The sequence below is a fragment of the Cupressus sempervirens genome, chromosome 5 (assembly GCF_028749045.1).
Source record: "Cupressus sempervirens isolate cs-2001-9-10 chromosome 5, ASM2874904v1, whole genome shotgun sequence".
Lineage (NCBI taxonomy): Eukaryota > Viridiplantae > Streptophyta > Pinopsida > Cupressales > Cupressaceae > Cupressus > Cupressus sempervirens.
In genome coordinates this window covers 37,761,446-37,779,978 of record NC_143122.1, presented here as the reverse complement: position 1 = coordinate 37,779,978, position 18,533 = coordinate 37,761,446, and the positions used below count along the sequence as shown (strand labels likewise).

Sequence of the window (18,533 nt, the reverse complement as noted above, 5' to 3'; positions counted from 1 at the left end):
GCCTTCAAGACAAAAAAAGGATTGTACAAGTGGTTGTTAGTCATGCCTTTTGGGCTAACCAATGCACAGAGTACTTTCAGGAGGCTCGTGAATGAGGTACTGAAGGAGTTTTGGGTAAGTTTGTCATTGCTTACCTGGATGATATATTGATCTTTAGTAAGACAATGAAGGAGGATTTGATGCACCTTCATAAGGTGTTTGATGAGGTAGGAAAAATTGCTAATAAATTTAAAGAAGTGAAGTTTTGTGAAGGAGTTAGTGTACTTGGTATTTTTGCCATCAGTAGAAGGTTTGAAAATGGACCCTGAGAAACTAAAGGCTATCCTTGAATGGCCTACCCCAAGGAGTGCAATTGAGGTACGATCTTTTCATGGACTAGCTAGTCTTTGCATAAAGGTTATCAGAGGTTTTAATACTATTTGTGGACCTTTGACTGAAACAATGAGAGGGGATAGGAAATAATTGAAGTAGACTATAGGAGCATATAAAAGTTTTAATTTGTTGAAATAGAAAGTAGACCTATTGCTTATTTTGGTGACAAGTTGAATGATACCAAAAGAAAGTATTCTAATTATTATCAGGAATTTTATGCTATAGTTAGGGCATTGAAGAAGTGGAGACATTATCTTCTTCTTAAGGAGCTTTTTTTGTATACTAATCATCAAACTTTGCAATATTTGAATAGTCAAGGAAAATTGAACCAAAGACATTTGAAGTGGGTTGAGTTTTTGTAGAGTTATATTTTTCTTTTGAAACATAGGAGTGGGAAGTCTCCCAGAGTTGTAGATGTTATTAGTAGAAGACAATGTTTGTTGACAGAGATGTAGATTGAGGTGGGTGGGTTCAAGGAACTCAAGAATTTGTATCTGGAGGATCGTGATTTTGGCGAAGATTGGAAGACTTGTACAAAACTTGTTACACTTGGTAGGACAAAGTGGTTGGATTTCATAGCTAAAGATGGTATGCTATTCAAAGGAAGTCAATTGTGCATTCTCAAAAGTTCTTTGAGAGAGAATCTCATAAATGAGAAGCATAATAAAGAGTTGGTTGGACACTTAGGTAGAGATAAGACCATTGGTTTGGTTTGCTGAGAATTATTACTTGCCACAGTTGCAGTAAGATGTTAAAAAGTTTGTACAAAGTTGCAGAGTATGTCAGATGGGAAAAGGAGTGAAGCAAGATACTTGGTTGTATCAACCATTATGTGTACCAAAGAAGCCATGGGAGGATGTTAGCATGGATTTTGTTTTTGGTTTACCAAGGACACGAGGGCATGATTCCATATTTGTGGTGGCTAACAAATTTTCAAAAATGACATATTTCATTCCCTGCAAGAAGACTAGTGATGTTGTCCATGTGGCAGAGTTGTTTTTCAGAGAAGTGGTGAGAGTGCATGGTCTGCCAAAGAGTATAGTTTTTGATCGAGATACCAAGTTTGTTGGGTATTTCTGACGTACATTGTGGAAGAAATTGAAGACAAATTTGAAGTTCAATTCATCACATCATCCATAGACTGATAGACAAACCGAAGTTGTGAACTGGAGTTTGGGGAATTTGTTGAGATACTTGGTTGGAGATAAACCAAAGGGCTATGATCTAATTTTACCATAGAATTTGCATACAATAATTTTGTCAATAGGAGTACTGGTAAATCACCATTAGAGATTGTATATGGGAGTTGTCCCATAAATGCTTTTGAATTAAGGTAGTTGGATAAAGGAGAAATAAGTAGCATTGAAGCAAAAGATTTTGTTGAACATTTGAAGAACATCCATGAGGAGGTGAGGAAGCACATTATTAAGATGAATGCACAATACAAAGCTAAGGTAGATGTGAAAATGAGGTATAAGAAATTTCAAATTGGAGTTGAAGTCATGGTTCATTTGAGAAATGAGCATTTTTCAGTAGGTACATATAATAAGCTAAAAATGAAGAAGTTTGGACCATGCAAAATAGTGAAAAGGCATGATTTTGGAAATGCCTACGAAGTGGAGTTGCTTGTTGAATTGAATATTTCACTAGTGTTTAACATTTCAGATTTGATAGAATATCATGAAGGAGGTGATGGAGATGAAGTTGCAGAAGCACAATGGATTATTCTTGTAGCTAGTTCGGCTACAAAGAATATTGAGGAGATTATGGATAGTCGTTTTGGAAAAAGTACAAGGAACAAAACTTATGAAGAGTACTTGATCAAATGGAAAGGGAGACTAGTAGAAGATTCATCATGGTTAGCAAGGGAGGAGGTTAACCGTCCTGGTTTTCCTTTGAACACATGAGACGTGACAGGGTCACTTCTCAAATTACCCAAGTGTTTGATGTAGGAGCATTCTGGGTGTAGGAGCAATCTTGCATCATCCAAAAATATTTCCTTTTTGTTTCTTGAACAAGGGTTGTTTCAGTGTAGAGTTGTTGTTTCTGGAGGCTTGCTACTTAGTCATTCATATGAGCTCAAAATGTCCTAATTTTAGAGGTAGATGTTCATCTTAGATATCTCATCCTACTAGTTGAGGCTTAGTGCCATATCATGAGTATTTGTGGATTTCTGGTGTGCAATTTTGGTATAAAAACTTCAGGTTCAGTGTTGAAAGCCTTAGAAGCTTGGGATGGGCTCCGAAATGGGATCTACTGTAGTTTGCGCGAGTTGGGTTCCATAGATTAGAAGCTTAAGATTTCGAAAAGGGGAGATAATCAGAGCAATGGTTCCAAAGTTATGGTCTTCCGAAGTTGGGCCGACCAAAATTTCTAAAATAAGTGTCAAAGGTGTATCGGGCCGATCCTATATGTAATTTTAGGGTTAGTCGATCTCAAGGGTTTATGTTTGATGTCTAGAAACTTCCTAGGTGGTGTTAAAATTCCTATATAAGGAATGTCGTACATTATTTAGGACAACTCTGGGTGATAGTTCACAGCATAGTTGGAAAACTCGCCGAGTTTCCTAGCTCGGCGAGTTTTTCACCAGTTAACTCGCCGATTCAAAAACTCGACGGATTGGTAAAAACTTGCCGAATACTCGGCAAGTAATCGCGAAAAACTCGGCGAGTTTTAAAAAAAAACTTGCGATTTTCTAGTGAGATTTTCACCCGCAGCCTGTGACGGATTAAAGCAGCAGTGAATGTGTTTTTTTCTCATTTTTTCTTGTATTTGGATTGTTTAGAGCTTTGAGGAGTGAAGAGAAGAAGGTTTGGAGGCATTCTTGACTGATTGCAAGTGATTCAAGGCGGATTTGAGAGGATTGTAGAGGATTCTAACTGATTTTAGAAGACAAATTTCTTTCCAGGTATGTTCATCTTATCATAGTTTGAAATTTTTTTATAGTTTTATAACAAATGTTCTTTTGTTTTTTGTTGTTGTTAACTTGTTTGTAAATGTTTTCAAATCATTTAAAATCATTTTGAATCATTTTGATTTGAAACCCTAGCTTCTAAGTTCTAACTTTGTTTATTCATTTTTCTATATATTTTTGTGTAGGGCAGCGGTCAACCATTAAAAAAATGACAAACCCGCAAGAAGAGTGGCCACAAACACCATGCCCATCTGGATATATAGGCACTCGGCCTAAAAATGCAAGAGATAAGGCATGGCGGTATGCCTATGAAGCTCCAAATCCAAATGATATTGGGAAGGTGATATGCATTCCCTGTGAGAGAATTATTTCTGGAGGCATAAACTGCCTCAAATACCACCTTGCAGGCATAAAGAAACATGACTCAAATCCTTGTCTCAAGGTAATTGATGAAGAAAAAAGATTTATCCATGCCCTACTTGCAGCTGCTGAAGAGAAAAAATTGAATAGGGAGACGGCAAAATTAGCTATGAGGGCAGCCATAGCTAAATCAGAAGGAGCTCCTTTTGATATGCAAGAGGAAGAAGAAGCACTTGAGAACATACCAGGATCTCTTCGTGGCCCACGGATCCGCAAACAAAATTTCTCATTTACTGGTTCCATTTCTTCTACATCTCCTACTTCTTCATCATCACCATCCGGATCCCCATCAGGGATAGGTGGTTATTTTGTGCCCAGGAACACACCTGGAGCACAGCCATCATTAGAGGGCACTGCATAGTTTAAGGAGGTGCATGAGCAAACTGATATTGCAACAACTGATTTTTGGTTTTTCAACAATATCTCAATGAATGTCACTGATAGTCCCTATTGGGTCAATATGGTGAATGCAATGACAATATCAGGCAAAGGGTACAAGCCGCCTAATCGCAAGGATATGAGTGGAAGGTTAGTATTTTACTATTTAGTAATTGTAAATAATTGTGATTCACTTTAGTTCATTGTTATATTTTAAATCTTAATTGTTATAACTTATTTCCTAATTTTTTACTAACACTTACACTTTATTTAATATTACACCTAAATTTTGTAGGTTGCTTGACAAAGCGGTTGGTAGGGCAACATTGTTGATAGAAGACCAAAAGAAAGAGTGGAAGAAGTATGACTGCATCATTTTATCTGATGCGTGGACAGATGGAAGAAGTAGAACCATTATTAACTTCTTGATTGCTTGCAAAGATGATGTGGTGTTTTGGAAATCTGTCGATGCCTCCAACAAAGTGAAAAATGCAGCCACATTGGCTTTAATGTTGGAGAATGTTGTCATGGAGGTGGGAATAGAGAATGTGGTGCAAATAATCACAGATAATGCAGCAGCATATGTGGCAGCAGGTAGATTTAATTTTTTATATTTGAATCAATATGAATCATGAATGTAATGCTATGGAATCTGGATAATGGTATTATTCAATTTAGATTTAATGTAATTTGTAAATACTAAATATGGAAAGTTTGTTATTGATTATTGATTTTTTGCTAATCTTTTAGGTAGAATCCTGCAAGAGAGGCATCCCACACTTTTTTGGTCACCTTGTGCAGCACACGTCCTTGACCTTCTTTTGGAGGACATAGGAAAACTTGATTGGGTGAGTCCAATTGTGAAAGATGCTAGGCGAGTCACGAAATATATCTATAATCACCCATGGGTTCTCAGTTTGATGAGAAAAGCCACTAAAGGCAAAGATTTGATGAGACCTGCTATGACAAGGTGTGCAACGGTCTTCTTGACATTGCAAAGTATTCTTGACCACATATTGGCTTTGAAGCAAATGTTTGTGTGTGCTGATTGGGTTGCTTCACCTTACGCAAAGAAGCCCGAAAGAGAGGCTGTGGCACGAATAGTGTTTGATGATAGCTTTTTTGCAAAGGCTAAGGAGATTGTGGAGGTAACTTCATTATATTTTTAATGTATTCAAGTTTCATTATCAATTCATAACTTACTACGTTATTAACTAATTTGTATTTTTCAAATTTCAAATGTAGATGTCTTTGCCCCTGGTTCTAGTCTTGCGCACATGTGATGGGCAGCAATCCCCAATGGGAGGTCTTTATGAGGCCATGGATAGGGCGAAAGAGGCTGTTAGAAGTTACCATCACGGGGATAGTCTCAAATTTGACCCCATTTGGAAAATAATTGATAGGAGGTGGAACAATATGCTCCACCAACCTATTCATGCAGCAGGCTACTTCCTCAATCCCAAATTCAGGTACTATGATAATTGATTGTCCTTGAAGTTGGGATTTTAATAAGTCTTTATTTTACTTTACTTTTTAAGGTTGTGTAGTAAGACTTGATATCATTTTCTATTTGTTTTAGGGCTGATGATTCCTACTCAGATCCTAATGGAGAGGTCATGGAAGGTCTCTCTAAATGCATTGAGAGAATGATATCAAGTGAAGAGGAGAGAGACCTTATTGTGACCGAACAAAAAATCTATGTAGAATCAAGGGGTCCTTTGTTCTCTTCTATGCTAGCAAAGAGAGCAAGATCTACTCAAGCACTAGGTAAAGCGTCAAACTTTAAAAATTTTGCTAATTGATAAGTTGTGCTTCTGATTTTTTTTTTATTGCTTTATAACTTTTTTAATTTTGTTTTGCAGATGCTTGGTGGGCAAGTTGGGGTGGCAATACCCCCAATTTAAGGAAATTTTCTCTCAGAGTCCTATCCCAACCTTGTAGCTCATCCCATTGTGAGTGCAATTGGAGCTTATTTGAGTCCATCCATGCAAAGAAAAGAAACAGATTGACTCAAAAACGACTTAATGACCTTGTTTATGTGCACTATAATCTTAAGTTGCGCATAAAAAAGGCACAGCTCTTAGAACTACCTGGTCCGCTTGATCTAGATGAGATAGATCCTTATTCTGATTGGACAACACAGGAGCCAAGTCCATTGTTTACACTAGATGAGATCGCTGATTTGGAGAGGCAGGCCATGGAGGGGGAGGCTAACGCTGATTTTCAGTTCACTATGGATGACATTGAGGATGAGGACGAGGATGATGATGATTCAGGTGAGGATCAGGCATTACCATTAGGAGGAGATGCATCCTCTTCTAGGACGCCGAGTCAGTCAGTAGGGACGTCGAGCGAGGGGGCACAGCCATAGAGTTCACAGTCACGCAGCTCACGCCCTATCCCAGTGCGGGGCACTTCTAGGACTAGACCCCCTCGCTTTCCTGCTAGTGCAAGTGGAAAGAGGAAGATGTGATTGACATTGTCAAATTGTATTGATGTATTTAGACTTTTAGTATTTACTTCTAGTTTGACAGATTGAAACTATTTAGTAATTTACTATTTTGCTTCCTACCATGAGCATTCTGCATGAGAATGCAATTTTGTACGCATTATACATTTATATATATCTAAACTTCATTTCTTTCTTTTGTATTGTCTTTAATTAACTTATTAGATGCATCTTCTCATTAAATTTTGCAAAATAAATGTATTTTTAATTAAATTTCAGCGGTTTTTTAGGTTCCCGAGTTTTTCCCGAGTTTTTTTTTTAAAATCGCCGAGTTTTTCCCGATTAAACTTTTGGGGGGCTTGGCGAGTTTTTGCATTTGGCGAGTTTTCCAACTATGGTTCATAGCTCTGTGTTGCAAATTATTGTAAGGAAGGCGCCCATGTTGATTTGCATATTGTATTTCAAAATTCTGTAATTTTGCATTTGCAGCTGTAATAAGAAGCCCATATTTTGTTCTCGCAAATTGTTGTTATTTCTTTGTTTCTGTTGTATGTTTATGGTATTAAGGGGAGCACCCTTCATCAAAGTCCCTCTCAATCATCACTAGACTTGCCATAAATAGTAAGTACATAAAACTAAGCTCAAACAAAGTTCAATCTGAGACAAACTAAGACCAAACTGGAACTTACTGAATTGTAAAGAAGACAAGACTCTCCCATAATTGAGCCTCTACCTCAAAAGACTCTCTATCCACAATAATTAGCCTACAAGGATCACAATAATCGGCTAATTTCTGAAATTATGATGCTAGCAAAAATGGGCACATTATACCTACCATGTCCTTATTACACTGCTTTTAAGATAGCAGACACTTGGTCCCTTAGTCCCTTCAATTGAAACGAGTATTTTGGATGGATCTGCCTTCCTGAAATTTACAAGACAACTATAGGTTATTCAAGTATAAGACTTAACTGATTTCTTATCTTTTGGTATTTGATTTTTATATACTCCCAAAGAGTGCTGTTTTAGTAGCATTTCAAACTTTTGGAATCATATGTATAAAGCACAATATTAGAAAAGTTAAATCTTCCTCAGGCCTCATACAGAGTCCTCCAGATCATGATCTAATCTTTTCTTCTTCAACATTATCCGTTCAAGCTCATGACACTATAGTGATGATCTTATGACTCCGTGGGCTGAATTCTTAAAACTAGACTCCAGGCTTACGGAAACAATCAATCGAGAGACACATACATAGGATTTATATGGTTTCCACAAACAACATGGTAAGGTATCAGAGCCAAAACTACCAACTGTATCAAAAGATCCAAAATTAATTTGATTTATTGATGTTGAGGGGAATTATTTTTTAGATATTAAAATTTGAAATTATAAAATCAAACCTATTTTTTTGTCTGAAACCTTATACAACTTTATTCAACTAATCCAACAATAAAATTCCTTAGTATTTTGTTAATCATTGCTGCTCTGCACTGTTGTGAGTTGGATTGTTATTGATCCTTACATTATAATGAGATTTACAGTTAATGTGCAAGAACGTATTATATGCAGTTAGTCAAAGGAAAAAACATTAGCACTTAAATAATCAAATGTATAGATTTGGAGGCATGCCTTCTCTTTCTCCACCATGACCTTTGTCAAGCAGGAGAATTGTCTTGAATGCTGCTCAAATATTTTCTACTTCAGTCTGCTGCTCTTCTTTTAACATAATTATTCAGAGACCATGGGTGCCATGATCTAACTGTGTCATTTTCTTGGCAGATGGTTTGGCTATTAACTGTGGAGGTGAGCCATGGAATGCTTCTAGCCCATACATAAATTATGAAGGAGATGAAAATTCATTAGGTCCTTCATCATTCTTCCTGAGTCCTGGAAACAAATGGGCTGTCAGTAACACAGGGCATTTTATGGATAATTCAAACAAAACAACATTACTAAAGAGCACGCTCAACCTGCAGTTTGACACAAGAAATAGTAAAATCTACAAGACCGCACGGTCTTCTCCTACTTCATTGAGATACTTTGGATTGTGCCTTCACAATGGACCATATAAAGTACAACTCCACTTTGCTGAGATAGAGTTTTCCAGTGACAAATCATTTTCAAGTCTTGGAAGGCGCATCTTTGATGTCTATATTCAGGTCTATCATGAAATGTTCATATTAATCTTGTCAGTATTCACTGAATAGGCATGGGAACAGAAAGAACTAATATAAATGATTGGTTTTTATGTCTGATTTAAATTTACACGTGTATATTTGACAACATTTTGAACCTTTTAAAGCTTATACAGGGAACTAGGAAATTGAAAAATTTCAACATTGAAGAAGCTGCTGGAGGCCCCGAAAAGGTAGTTGTAAAAACATTTCGCGTGAATGTGACAAAAAACTACTTGGATATTCACTTTTTATGGGCTGGAAGGGGAACATATAATGTGCCAGAGGAGGGGACATATGGACCTTTGGTATCAGCAATTGTAATTACTTCCGGTAATGATATCTATACAAATGTATTTAGAAAAATATATAAACACACATATATACACATACACGCGTGTGTGTGTATATATGTACATGTATATTTATATATTTATATATACACACATATTTGCAAGTGTATGTGTGTATATAGAGATATATATTATATACATGTATACATGTATATACACACAATGTTTTTGCATTATATCTGTTCATGATTATTATAAAATTGGATTATTTGATCTCCTGCCAGCTGAATTTATTTAATCCAATCCAGAAAGGTACCATAGATAGTTCTTGGGCCTTTCCCATATCTTAAACTGGCATTATAGAGTGGATAGGGGTGGCATAAGTATTGTATTTGTATTGGGTTGTAAGCTTTGGTTTTTAATTTTAACTTTTTTACTTTCAACAGAATTTACAGGTGGTAAACGGAACAGAGTTCCTATGATTGTTGGCATAGTTTTTGGGGTATTAATTTCTCTAGCCTTGGCAGTGTGCTTGTCATTCATCTTTATGAAGAAAAGAAAAGAGATCAATAATGAATTTAAGGATGCTCATCTGGGTAAAGGTGAGTTTGAATGTTTCCACGACTCTATATCCCTTCTAACTGTATAGTATATTCTTGCAGCATTTCAAACTTTAGTCTAAGAGTTGTTTGATGAGTACGCTGAAATATAATTCTTCCAACCGCTGTATACAGAATTGATAAACATGAAAGCAATTCCCAATCATTTCTGTCTAGAAGACATAAGAAATGCCACATGTGATTTTCATTCCGAGAATAAGATAGGAGAAGGTGGCTTTGGCGCTGTTTTCAGGGTACATCTCAATACACTTTGATATTTGAGATTAGTTACTATAACCAGATGTAGGAGGAATGTGCTTTATTCTTGATAGTTTTGACAAAATACAACCATTGGGATATACAATATGGGGATTAAACTTTCTGCTTTTCCTCTTACCAGGGTATCCTCCAAGATGGAAATATGGTGGCAGTAAAGCAGATGTTTTCTAAATCAGCACATGGGAATCATGAATTCCTAAATGAAGTAGCTATTATCTCTGCAGTGCAACATCCCAATCTGGTAAAACTGTATGGTTGTTGTATTGAAGGGAAACAGCTGATCCTGGTATATGAATACGTTGTGAACAACAGTCTAGCTCGTGTTTTATTTGGTACGTTCAAATTCTCCTAAAATTGCTTGTTTTTCTGCTATTATCAACCTTTCTCAACAGATAGCGAGTGTTAGCACCGTAACGACACTCTGAAGTCAAGCTAAACATCCATAATTATATTTTGTTTAAGTTTATGCATGTTTTGGATGCACTTGTAATGTATGTCTGAAAGACCCCCCACCTCTCTATGGGAACACTTTTATTGCTGCTTCTGTGCTACAACACTAATATAAAAATAATTAGTAATTCTTTTGTTGTCACTTTAAAACCACAGCATGAATCTTTTTCACCTACGATGGTTTTATATGGAAGCTTTCCTGGCGTCACAATTCTGACCTTTATGCAAATTGACAAGATTAATTCCAAAGAGTTTTTTGGGACAATGCTGCTTTACATTTGAAATACTGTAGTTTATACAGTTTCCTGAGTTTGGTGAGGATTCATGAACCCAAGTTCAAATCAGTTTTAGTGACCCTGCAGCTGAGAATTGAGATTTGGGAGTCTCAGCTGTTAGATTTGGCCAATTCTGCTATAAAAAATATAAGATCAACCCAAACTTTTTGAACAAACCATTACACACATTATATTTCCGAGTTTTATCACATTTAGGCCAAGTCAAAGTCCAAGTAAAAAAAGAAGCCTTCCATGTTTTATCCAAGTCCAAGTCCCAGTACCATGATTGATGCATATTACTGCATAAACAGAGAATGTTCTTGAAAGGAGCAAAACCTTTAATTGGTATATATTTAGTTTTTACTGGGACTGTAATTTAATTCACAGGTCCCCAAGAATTCAGGCTTAATCTCAATTGGTGTGCACGATATAATATTTGCCTTGGAGTTGCGCGTGGTTTGGCATACTTACATAAAGAGTCTAGACTGAGAATCATACATCGAGATATCAAATCTACAAACATCCTTTTAGATCAAGATCTAAATCCAAAAATATCAGATTTTGGCTTGGCAAAGTTATTTGACCGAGAGGAAACTCATGTCAGCACCAGAGTGGTGGGAACAATGTAAGATCAATGTCCTTGTTTTGTTCTCTATTTTCTGCTTCCACAAAATTATGGCTTGCATAGACATAGCTCTCATTCAATCTTAATTAAGAATTTTAAGTTGTTTTGTGATATATAGATGCCCTGGGCATGATAAATTCATATTGTAGAAATTATGTAAATAGTATGCTTAGAGTAGAATCCTAAAAGTATTATTTTTTTTCCAGTGGTTATATGGCTCCCGAATATGCTTTAAAAGGTCAACTCACAGAGAAGGCAGATGTATACAGCTTTGGAATAGTTGTCCTTGAAGTTGTAAGTGGCAGAGTACACACAGAAAAAAACGTGAGGGGAGAGATTTCTTATCTAACAGAATTGGTAACTGTCTAGCCACTTTCTCTTGAGATTTTATTTTCTATGAATCTGTACTGATATCAGTGTCATGAAGTTGTAAGCTTTCCAGATATGTCTTTAATTTATGTCTAAATCATTTGTTGCAAGTGTTGAATATTTACACTAAAGGATTGTCCTCCTCAATAGTCTCTGTCCAAAAAGAAAGAAACAGAAATGCAATTTGATGAGTACGAATCATAACATACAAGGTTTATGTCAGTAGCTGAATCTGAAATTATACAATACAATGTAGCACAAATCTTATGTGTGCTTAAAATGACATTGAATTTACCAACTGCGGATATTAGGTTCTATTCTTGTGCCATTTTAATCAGGACATAACTGTTGTCTTGGGAAACAGACCCTTAGTTGTTGCGCGCTTTGAGTTTTACAAGATTACTTTAATAAAGAGGTCTTGCTACATGGTGTGATGAATTTTAAATATAGGAAAAAAGACTCTTTAGACAACAATTTAGCTAGTTCTGGAGGTTTTGAAATTGTTACCAAGTATGTGTCACAAATGCAGTAGAAAAATAATATTTTTTCCAGATATTATTGTAACATAAAGATCAGACACAGAATACAAGTGGCAAAGTAAAGGTTGTAGATTTCCAAGCTAACCTGTGTTATGATACTATTGCATTACAGACTTGGCATTTGCATGAAGAGGACAGACAGCTTGATTTGGTTGATGTGAATGTTAGAAGTTCCAGCTACTCTGAGGAGGAAGTTCTAAGGATAATCAATGTGGGCCTTTTATGCATCCAAGCAAATCCTACACTGCGACCATCAATGCCAACCATTGTTGGCATGCTGGAGGGAAAAATAGATGTCAATGTTTCAAATTGCCAACCCCCATATCTCAGCTATAAGCAGTCCGATTTGTTTGCAGAAGAGAAGCAATTGTCTCATGGTAGTAGCTTGGAGGGACCATGGAAAAGAAGCTCCTCTTACCAAGAAAGCTCTGTTGTCGAACAAGAAATAGATGATAATGATGAGAACAGTCTGATATTAAATCAAGTCTCTGCTGACTTATACCCAGTTTCAATATCTGACCTCACTCCATCACAATCTTATACATAGATCATACTTTTATTATGATGGATGGATCTCCATTTCTATTAACAGTTTTTCATATAGATCAAGTGTCCCATTATATGACAGTTATGGTGTCCATGAAGGACTCGAGAAGATTAAAATGTCCACGTCTAATGAACATAAATATATTGGTATTTGAGAAAATTGAGTGTATTTGAAGATTTTTGGCCCATGTTGTCCCTGCCTTGAGATATAAGATGGCTGATTCTAGTCACATTTCATTAGATTTGTGGGCCTTAAAGACATGGCTATTTTGCATTTATCATCTCTTTTAGCTAAATATTTTGAGAAAATAAAGGAGTTACAACTCGAAGTGGCTTTTCTAATTAGTTTTCATGCATGCTGAACCTACACTATTCTTCAATGCTTGAATACCACGAAGTTTGATGGAGATATGCAAGACTTTATTGTCCATTCCAATTATCAAATATTGCTAGTGTACCTGGGATATTGAGGGACTGACAGTGTCTGGTTTACTTTAGATCTTAGTCATGAGGCTGACATTAAGGAGTGCAAAAAATGAATGAAATATCCTTGCGAGCAGTTTTATAAAGGTGGGTTTTTGGTTATGACATCAAAACAATGCAGCAGCAAATTTTGTTTTTCAAATTGGCATCTTGTTCAGTAATAAGCCTGAAAAAGAAAAAATTTACTTCATGTTTTATGATTCTACTAGATTCAATATATTTAGATCATATCAGGTATTATTTAAGTATTACAATTTGGAAACTGATATAAGTACTTGTGAAACTATTAATTTGTTTTGTTAGAGTTAATTACTTCTCACTAAGTACTTAAATGTGGCAGTAGTAACATATCATCCTCTTTACTTCAAATGAATCTTCTAGAGCTAATTTTTTTCAATGAACATTAATGCTCAATAATTGTCGCTCTTTGGTAATAATTGTTCACTTCCTCATTCTTTTCATTTATATATTTCATATTATTTTGTGTATCCTTTTTTCCATTTTTTTCATGTTAATGGTAAGCATGTGATATATTCTCAGCTAAACAAGGTATTAATGGGTGCACTTAGGTAATAATTGTTCACTTCATCATCCTTTCTAAACTTATACGCTTTCCATTGTATTGTGTACTATTGTTTCTACTTTTTTCGTATTGTCATATGCATGTGATATACCAAAGTTGAAACAAGGCTGCCTTCAAATAAGTTAATAACTAAAAAGCATCACTCGTAAGCAAAAGGTTGCCTTGTATACCTTCTTTGTTGTCTCTTCTTTGCAGCCACTTAGCCCAAAAGTGACATTCTATGTGAAACGTTCTTGCACATTTTGGATTCTATTATTACACAAAGCTATATTTAGTGTCATTAGTCACGTGCAATGAGGACACCTCTTGTCCATCTCATATTTTATTCTCAACAACTACATGTGGATTGATCAATGTATTTTATAGTAACAAACTTCTCCACTCTTTTAAGATTTTGGAGGAACATTTTCTTTGTGTCTAGTCTATCATAGGTGGGGAGATATTGTTCTCTTTAGAGAGACTTTGTGGGATTATATTCAGCCTTGCATGTATGTCCCCAACATTAAATAAATTAGTATAATAAACTTTTGTATACATGGCCTTGACTATTTGTTTATTTATCTCTCAAGACCATTTTTTATTTTATTTCTTGTAGTGTTGGCCAGTCGACACCTTTTGTAATTCTTCAAGAAGGTTCCTTAAAGCCCTTTATAAGGCTACTTTGTAGGTCATTGCAAGGATGCAATTTCGATTATTTTATTTGTATTGCAAATTTCTGTTGGAGTTCTATTTCTCACAATTTTGGAAGTGGAAGATCTTCCCTACTTGGCTATCACAGTTTTGATGAGATTCGACCTTCACCCTATTTTGTTCTATGTATTACTTTGCTTAGATATGGTGAATCACAACACCATCTTTGTTTGCAAATATAAATTCAACGATATGTTGCATATATTTGTGACTAGTCTATCTTATTGGCACAAATTTGTGTTTGGTGGATATCCTATTTACATAATTTGGCATCAAGATTCAACATCACATATTGCATTATTCATTCCTTGGCATATTTGCCCCTCCGAATGGTTGCTAGTTGCATGACTTGCAAGCTATCTTTGTACGATTATTTGCCCTCTAGCTCCGTACACCACCCCACCATTGATGAGACTTCTCTCTCCCACTGACATCACACTTCTCCTCCCACCATTGGTTCACCATACGAAGCCTTGGCAAAATCCACCGTGCACCCTGCTCCATCATCCGTACAACCACAAAAAATTCCCCATACGGGCCATATTGATATAGTTGTACGATATCCACCTCCATATAGTGCTCACACTCCAAATTCTAGAACATTACAATGGTATCAAAATCGGTGATCATGCCAACTTGTGGCTAACATTGGATGTTGACAAGATCGTGATAAGTAGGTAGGATGGGTGAATCAAGCACTAAGATAACGACACTTCTATGAGAGCTAACAAAAGGACAACAACAATTAAGTGAAACTTTGTTGAATGGACAACAATTACTTGGTAAGACCTTGGTGAAACAGAAAGAATAAATTGGTGAAACCCTTCACCTTTTGCCAAAAGGAAGGACAAATGGAGAACACAATGGCTACAATGACAATTTTGTCAATGAGAGGCTTCACACAGAAAGCTCCCACATGACCAATGATGCCAACATTTCCTTGACGGTTAGAGCAATGTGGCGAATAAGAAACTACCTTCCTCAAGATGCAAGAATAGTTGCAATAAGACTAGTTTGAAGTTGGATTTGGAGCAAAATTATCCTTCAAGGATTATGTGGTTTTGCAAATGATATATCCTAGGAGACAAGACAATTACAATGATGACATTAAAAGAAAGATTGGCAAGATAAACTTATCATCCTTTGATGGGTCTGGGCATACATCACCATAAGCATGGTTTTAGACACTAATACCTACTTTCGGCTCAACCCAATGCCTAAAGAAGAGGCAGTCAATTTCATAACACTTCACTTGGAAGGAATCACTCATGAATGATGGCACCATGGGATGGTCTATTAGAATATATAGTCGACCAATATAACAGAGAGGGGGGGTTGAATCAGTTATCCAACTATTATCACAATTATCAACCTTAATAAATCTTAACCATATGAGCATCATAATCAGAAACCATAACAAGATACTCGTGTACAATAACAACAAATATGTTAACTACAGAAACCTTTGATTAGAGGGAAAACTTTGGTGGGGATGGTACCCACAAGATGATGTACTAAAATAAATATTCCTTGTTAGAGGATGGATCCTATTAGGAGTTTATAACAACATTCAGTACATATCAATCCCTATTAGGAGACTTTGAATCCTTGTTAGGAGATTTCAACCATGTTTGGAGTTGTGCCAACCCTGTTAGGAGTTGTAGAAGACAAATAGACCTACTATCCAAATAGCTTCAGGGGCGAGACCAATGAACCCACTGTCCAAATGGTCTTTGTATTATTTCTTGTAGAATAATAGAAATGAATACTACTGCTCCTTCGTCTTTCCTTGCCTTGTCAATTGAACTTCTACTCCTGATTTTGTTACCAAATCAAAAATCTTGCATCTAATAATCCCTTGGACTGCTTACTCACATTCACCCAACACTCTGCTCCTTTTCGCACTTCACACTTGTTCAACACATTTGACACATCTTACAAACAAGGAAAACATCTTTCCTTTATATTATATCTTCAAAAAAATTCCTTGATTTGGCCTTAAAGCTTTCCCAATTAATTATAATACGATAATTAATTAATTATCAATTATTATAGCATTGTCGGCTCATAGTCTATACACTTCTCACATGTGCAATACTACGGCTTGTGCATTCATTGATGTCATCATCATATTGTCATATGTCATTGGCTGACCACACATCAATAGATTATATCTCTGTTAGATGATATAATGCAAACATCAGAAATCGCTTCTTAGATACTCTCACTATACCACTCTCTATAAATTAGGTGCAACTTCCATACGACATCGACTTGTTGCGCATCAAACCACGTCATCAGGGCACAATATAACACGTCCATGATCACACATCATCAGACAATTAAAACCTTTTCTGTACAATAAAGATCACTGTCTACTACTATGTTAATCTTCATAGATGTATTGCTATGTTGATATCAATTACAAACATAGTCATGAATACAACATGTCAATACTCTCCCAAAGGAATACCATCAGCATTCATGCTAACAATCTCCCTTTTTTGGCATTGATGGCAACATAGATGAAAAACATCTAAGTTCCAAGAATACTAAATAGTACTTTGGTGTTGTTGTTCTCATATTCTCAAATCCTCTTCATCAAACAAATCTGAAATCCTCTGGAACACTATTTAGTTCAACATCTTCTAAATTGGCATCATGAGTTATTCACCAAACAACTTCTTTAGCATCAGCAACAATTATTCACATTAAACAACTTATACATCAAAATTCTTCATGTTGCATATCTTTCCCATAGAGATATTCCACCTTTTTTCTTACATGAATCTTTCTAAATTTCTCTAAATTACTATCTCTCCCCCCAGTCTTAGGAGATATACTTAGGAGATGTTTATCATGCATTCTCCCCTCCATTGACATCAATGACAAAAGGCATCATTATGTCAATTTATTGCTTCAATTTACAACCAGCTCGAGTGTCCAAACACACTTTTCAATACCAAATACCAAGAGTCCTCAACGACTCAACTCATCTCAGATACTCCCCCATTTGGGGAGCATCATCATTCAATCTAGTCTAACAATAGTGCTCTGTACCACTGGATTGATGCACTATCTCCATCATCTACTCAGAAGTAGGTAGGGGCATAACCCCAAGCATACCTCTCAAATATGAATATTTAGGTAAGGGCTTCATAAAGATATTTGCAATCTGATATTTAGTACTCACATACTCCAATTTGAGCTCTTTTTTTGTTGCCTTCTCTCTTAAGACATGGTACTATATATATAAACATGTATACACAAGTGTATATACACATATATATGCATATACATGTATATATACATATATATATACATATACATGTATATACATATATATGTATATAGATATATATGTATATATACATACATACATATATATGTATATATACATACATACATATATATATACATATATATTTATATACATCTATATGTATATACATACATATATATGTGTATATATACATATATATATGTACAAATATATATATATATATATATATATATATATATATATATATATGTACATATACATATGTACAGATATATATATATATGTACATATACATATGTACATATATATATATGTGTACATATACATATGTACATATATATATATGTGTACATATACATATGTACATATATATATATATGTGTACATATACATATGTACATATATATATATATATGTGTGTGTGTGTGTGTGTGTGTGTACATATACATATGTACATATATATATGTACATATACATATATATTACATTCTAAGACTAAGCATATATATATATATATATATATATATATATATATATATATATATATATATATATATATATATATATATATGTGCTTAGTCTTAGAATGTAATATAGGATTCTTAGACATACTTATTGTACTTGTGTTATCACAGTACATGATAATAGGTTTCACAAATTTAATACCAATATCCTTGAGCATCTATTTCATCCACATAACTTGACTATTGTTATTTATTGTTGCTACATACTCTTCTTCAACTGTACTCTGCAAAATGCAATCTTGTTTCTTACTCAGCCAAGAAACCAATCTTCCTGCAAGGAAAAAT

At 35.3% G+C, this 18,533-nt stretch overlaps 2 protein-coding genes across 16 annotated transcripts in view; both read left to right on the top strand.

Moving 5' to 3' along the window:
• LOC149554454 (putative LRR receptor-like serine/threonine-protein kinase At1g07650) overlaps nucleotides 1-13,027 on the top strand; it is a 283,858-nt gene extending 270,831 nt beyond the window's left edge. For 8 of the 15 annotated variants that reach the window (XM_089828514.1, XM_089828508.1, XM_089828509.1 and 5 more), the window contains 8 exons: nucleotides 8,316-8,695; nucleotides 8,839-9,043; nucleotides 9,450-9,605; nucleotides 9,738-9,856; nucleotides 10,003-10,213; nucleotides 10,994-11,231; nucleotides 11,438-11,588; nucleotides 12,252-12,925. In XM_089828514.1, the coding sequence (XP_089684640.1) occupies nucleotides 8,316-8,695; nucleotides 8,839-9,043; nucleotides 9,450-9,605; nucleotides 9,738-9,856; nucleotides 10,003-10,213; nucleotides 10,994-11,231; nucleotides 11,438-11,588; nucleotides 12,252-12,686 (1,895 nt within the window). In that variant the 3' untranslated portion in view covers nucleotides 12,687-12,925. Of the gene's footprint in view, nucleotides 1-8,315; nucleotides 8,696-8,838; nucleotides 9,044-9,449; nucleotides 9,606-9,737; nucleotides 9,857-10,002; nucleotides 10,214-10,993; nucleotides 11,232-11,437; nucleotides 11,589-12,251 lie in introns of all 15 variants that reach the window. The other 7 variants (XM_089828516.1, XM_089828513.1, XM_089828505.1 and 4 more) reach the window with 3 other exon arrangements.
• Nucleotides 4,079-6,658, top strand: LOC149554455 (uncharacterized). The gene is made up of 6 exons (XM_089828518.1): nucleotides 4,079-4,234; nucleotides 4,380-4,678; nucleotides 4,835-5,232; nucleotides 5,330-5,553; nucleotides 5,664-5,851; nucleotides 5,947-6,658. Exons 1-6 carry the CDS (start codon nucleotides 4,134-4,136, stop codon nucleotides 6,453-6,455), a joined length of 1,719 nt encoding a protein of 572 aa, XP_089684644.1. The 5' UTR covers nucleotides 4,079-4,133; the 3' UTR covers nucleotides 6,456-6,658.
• Nucleotides 13,028-18,533: the final 5,506 nt, after the last annotated feature.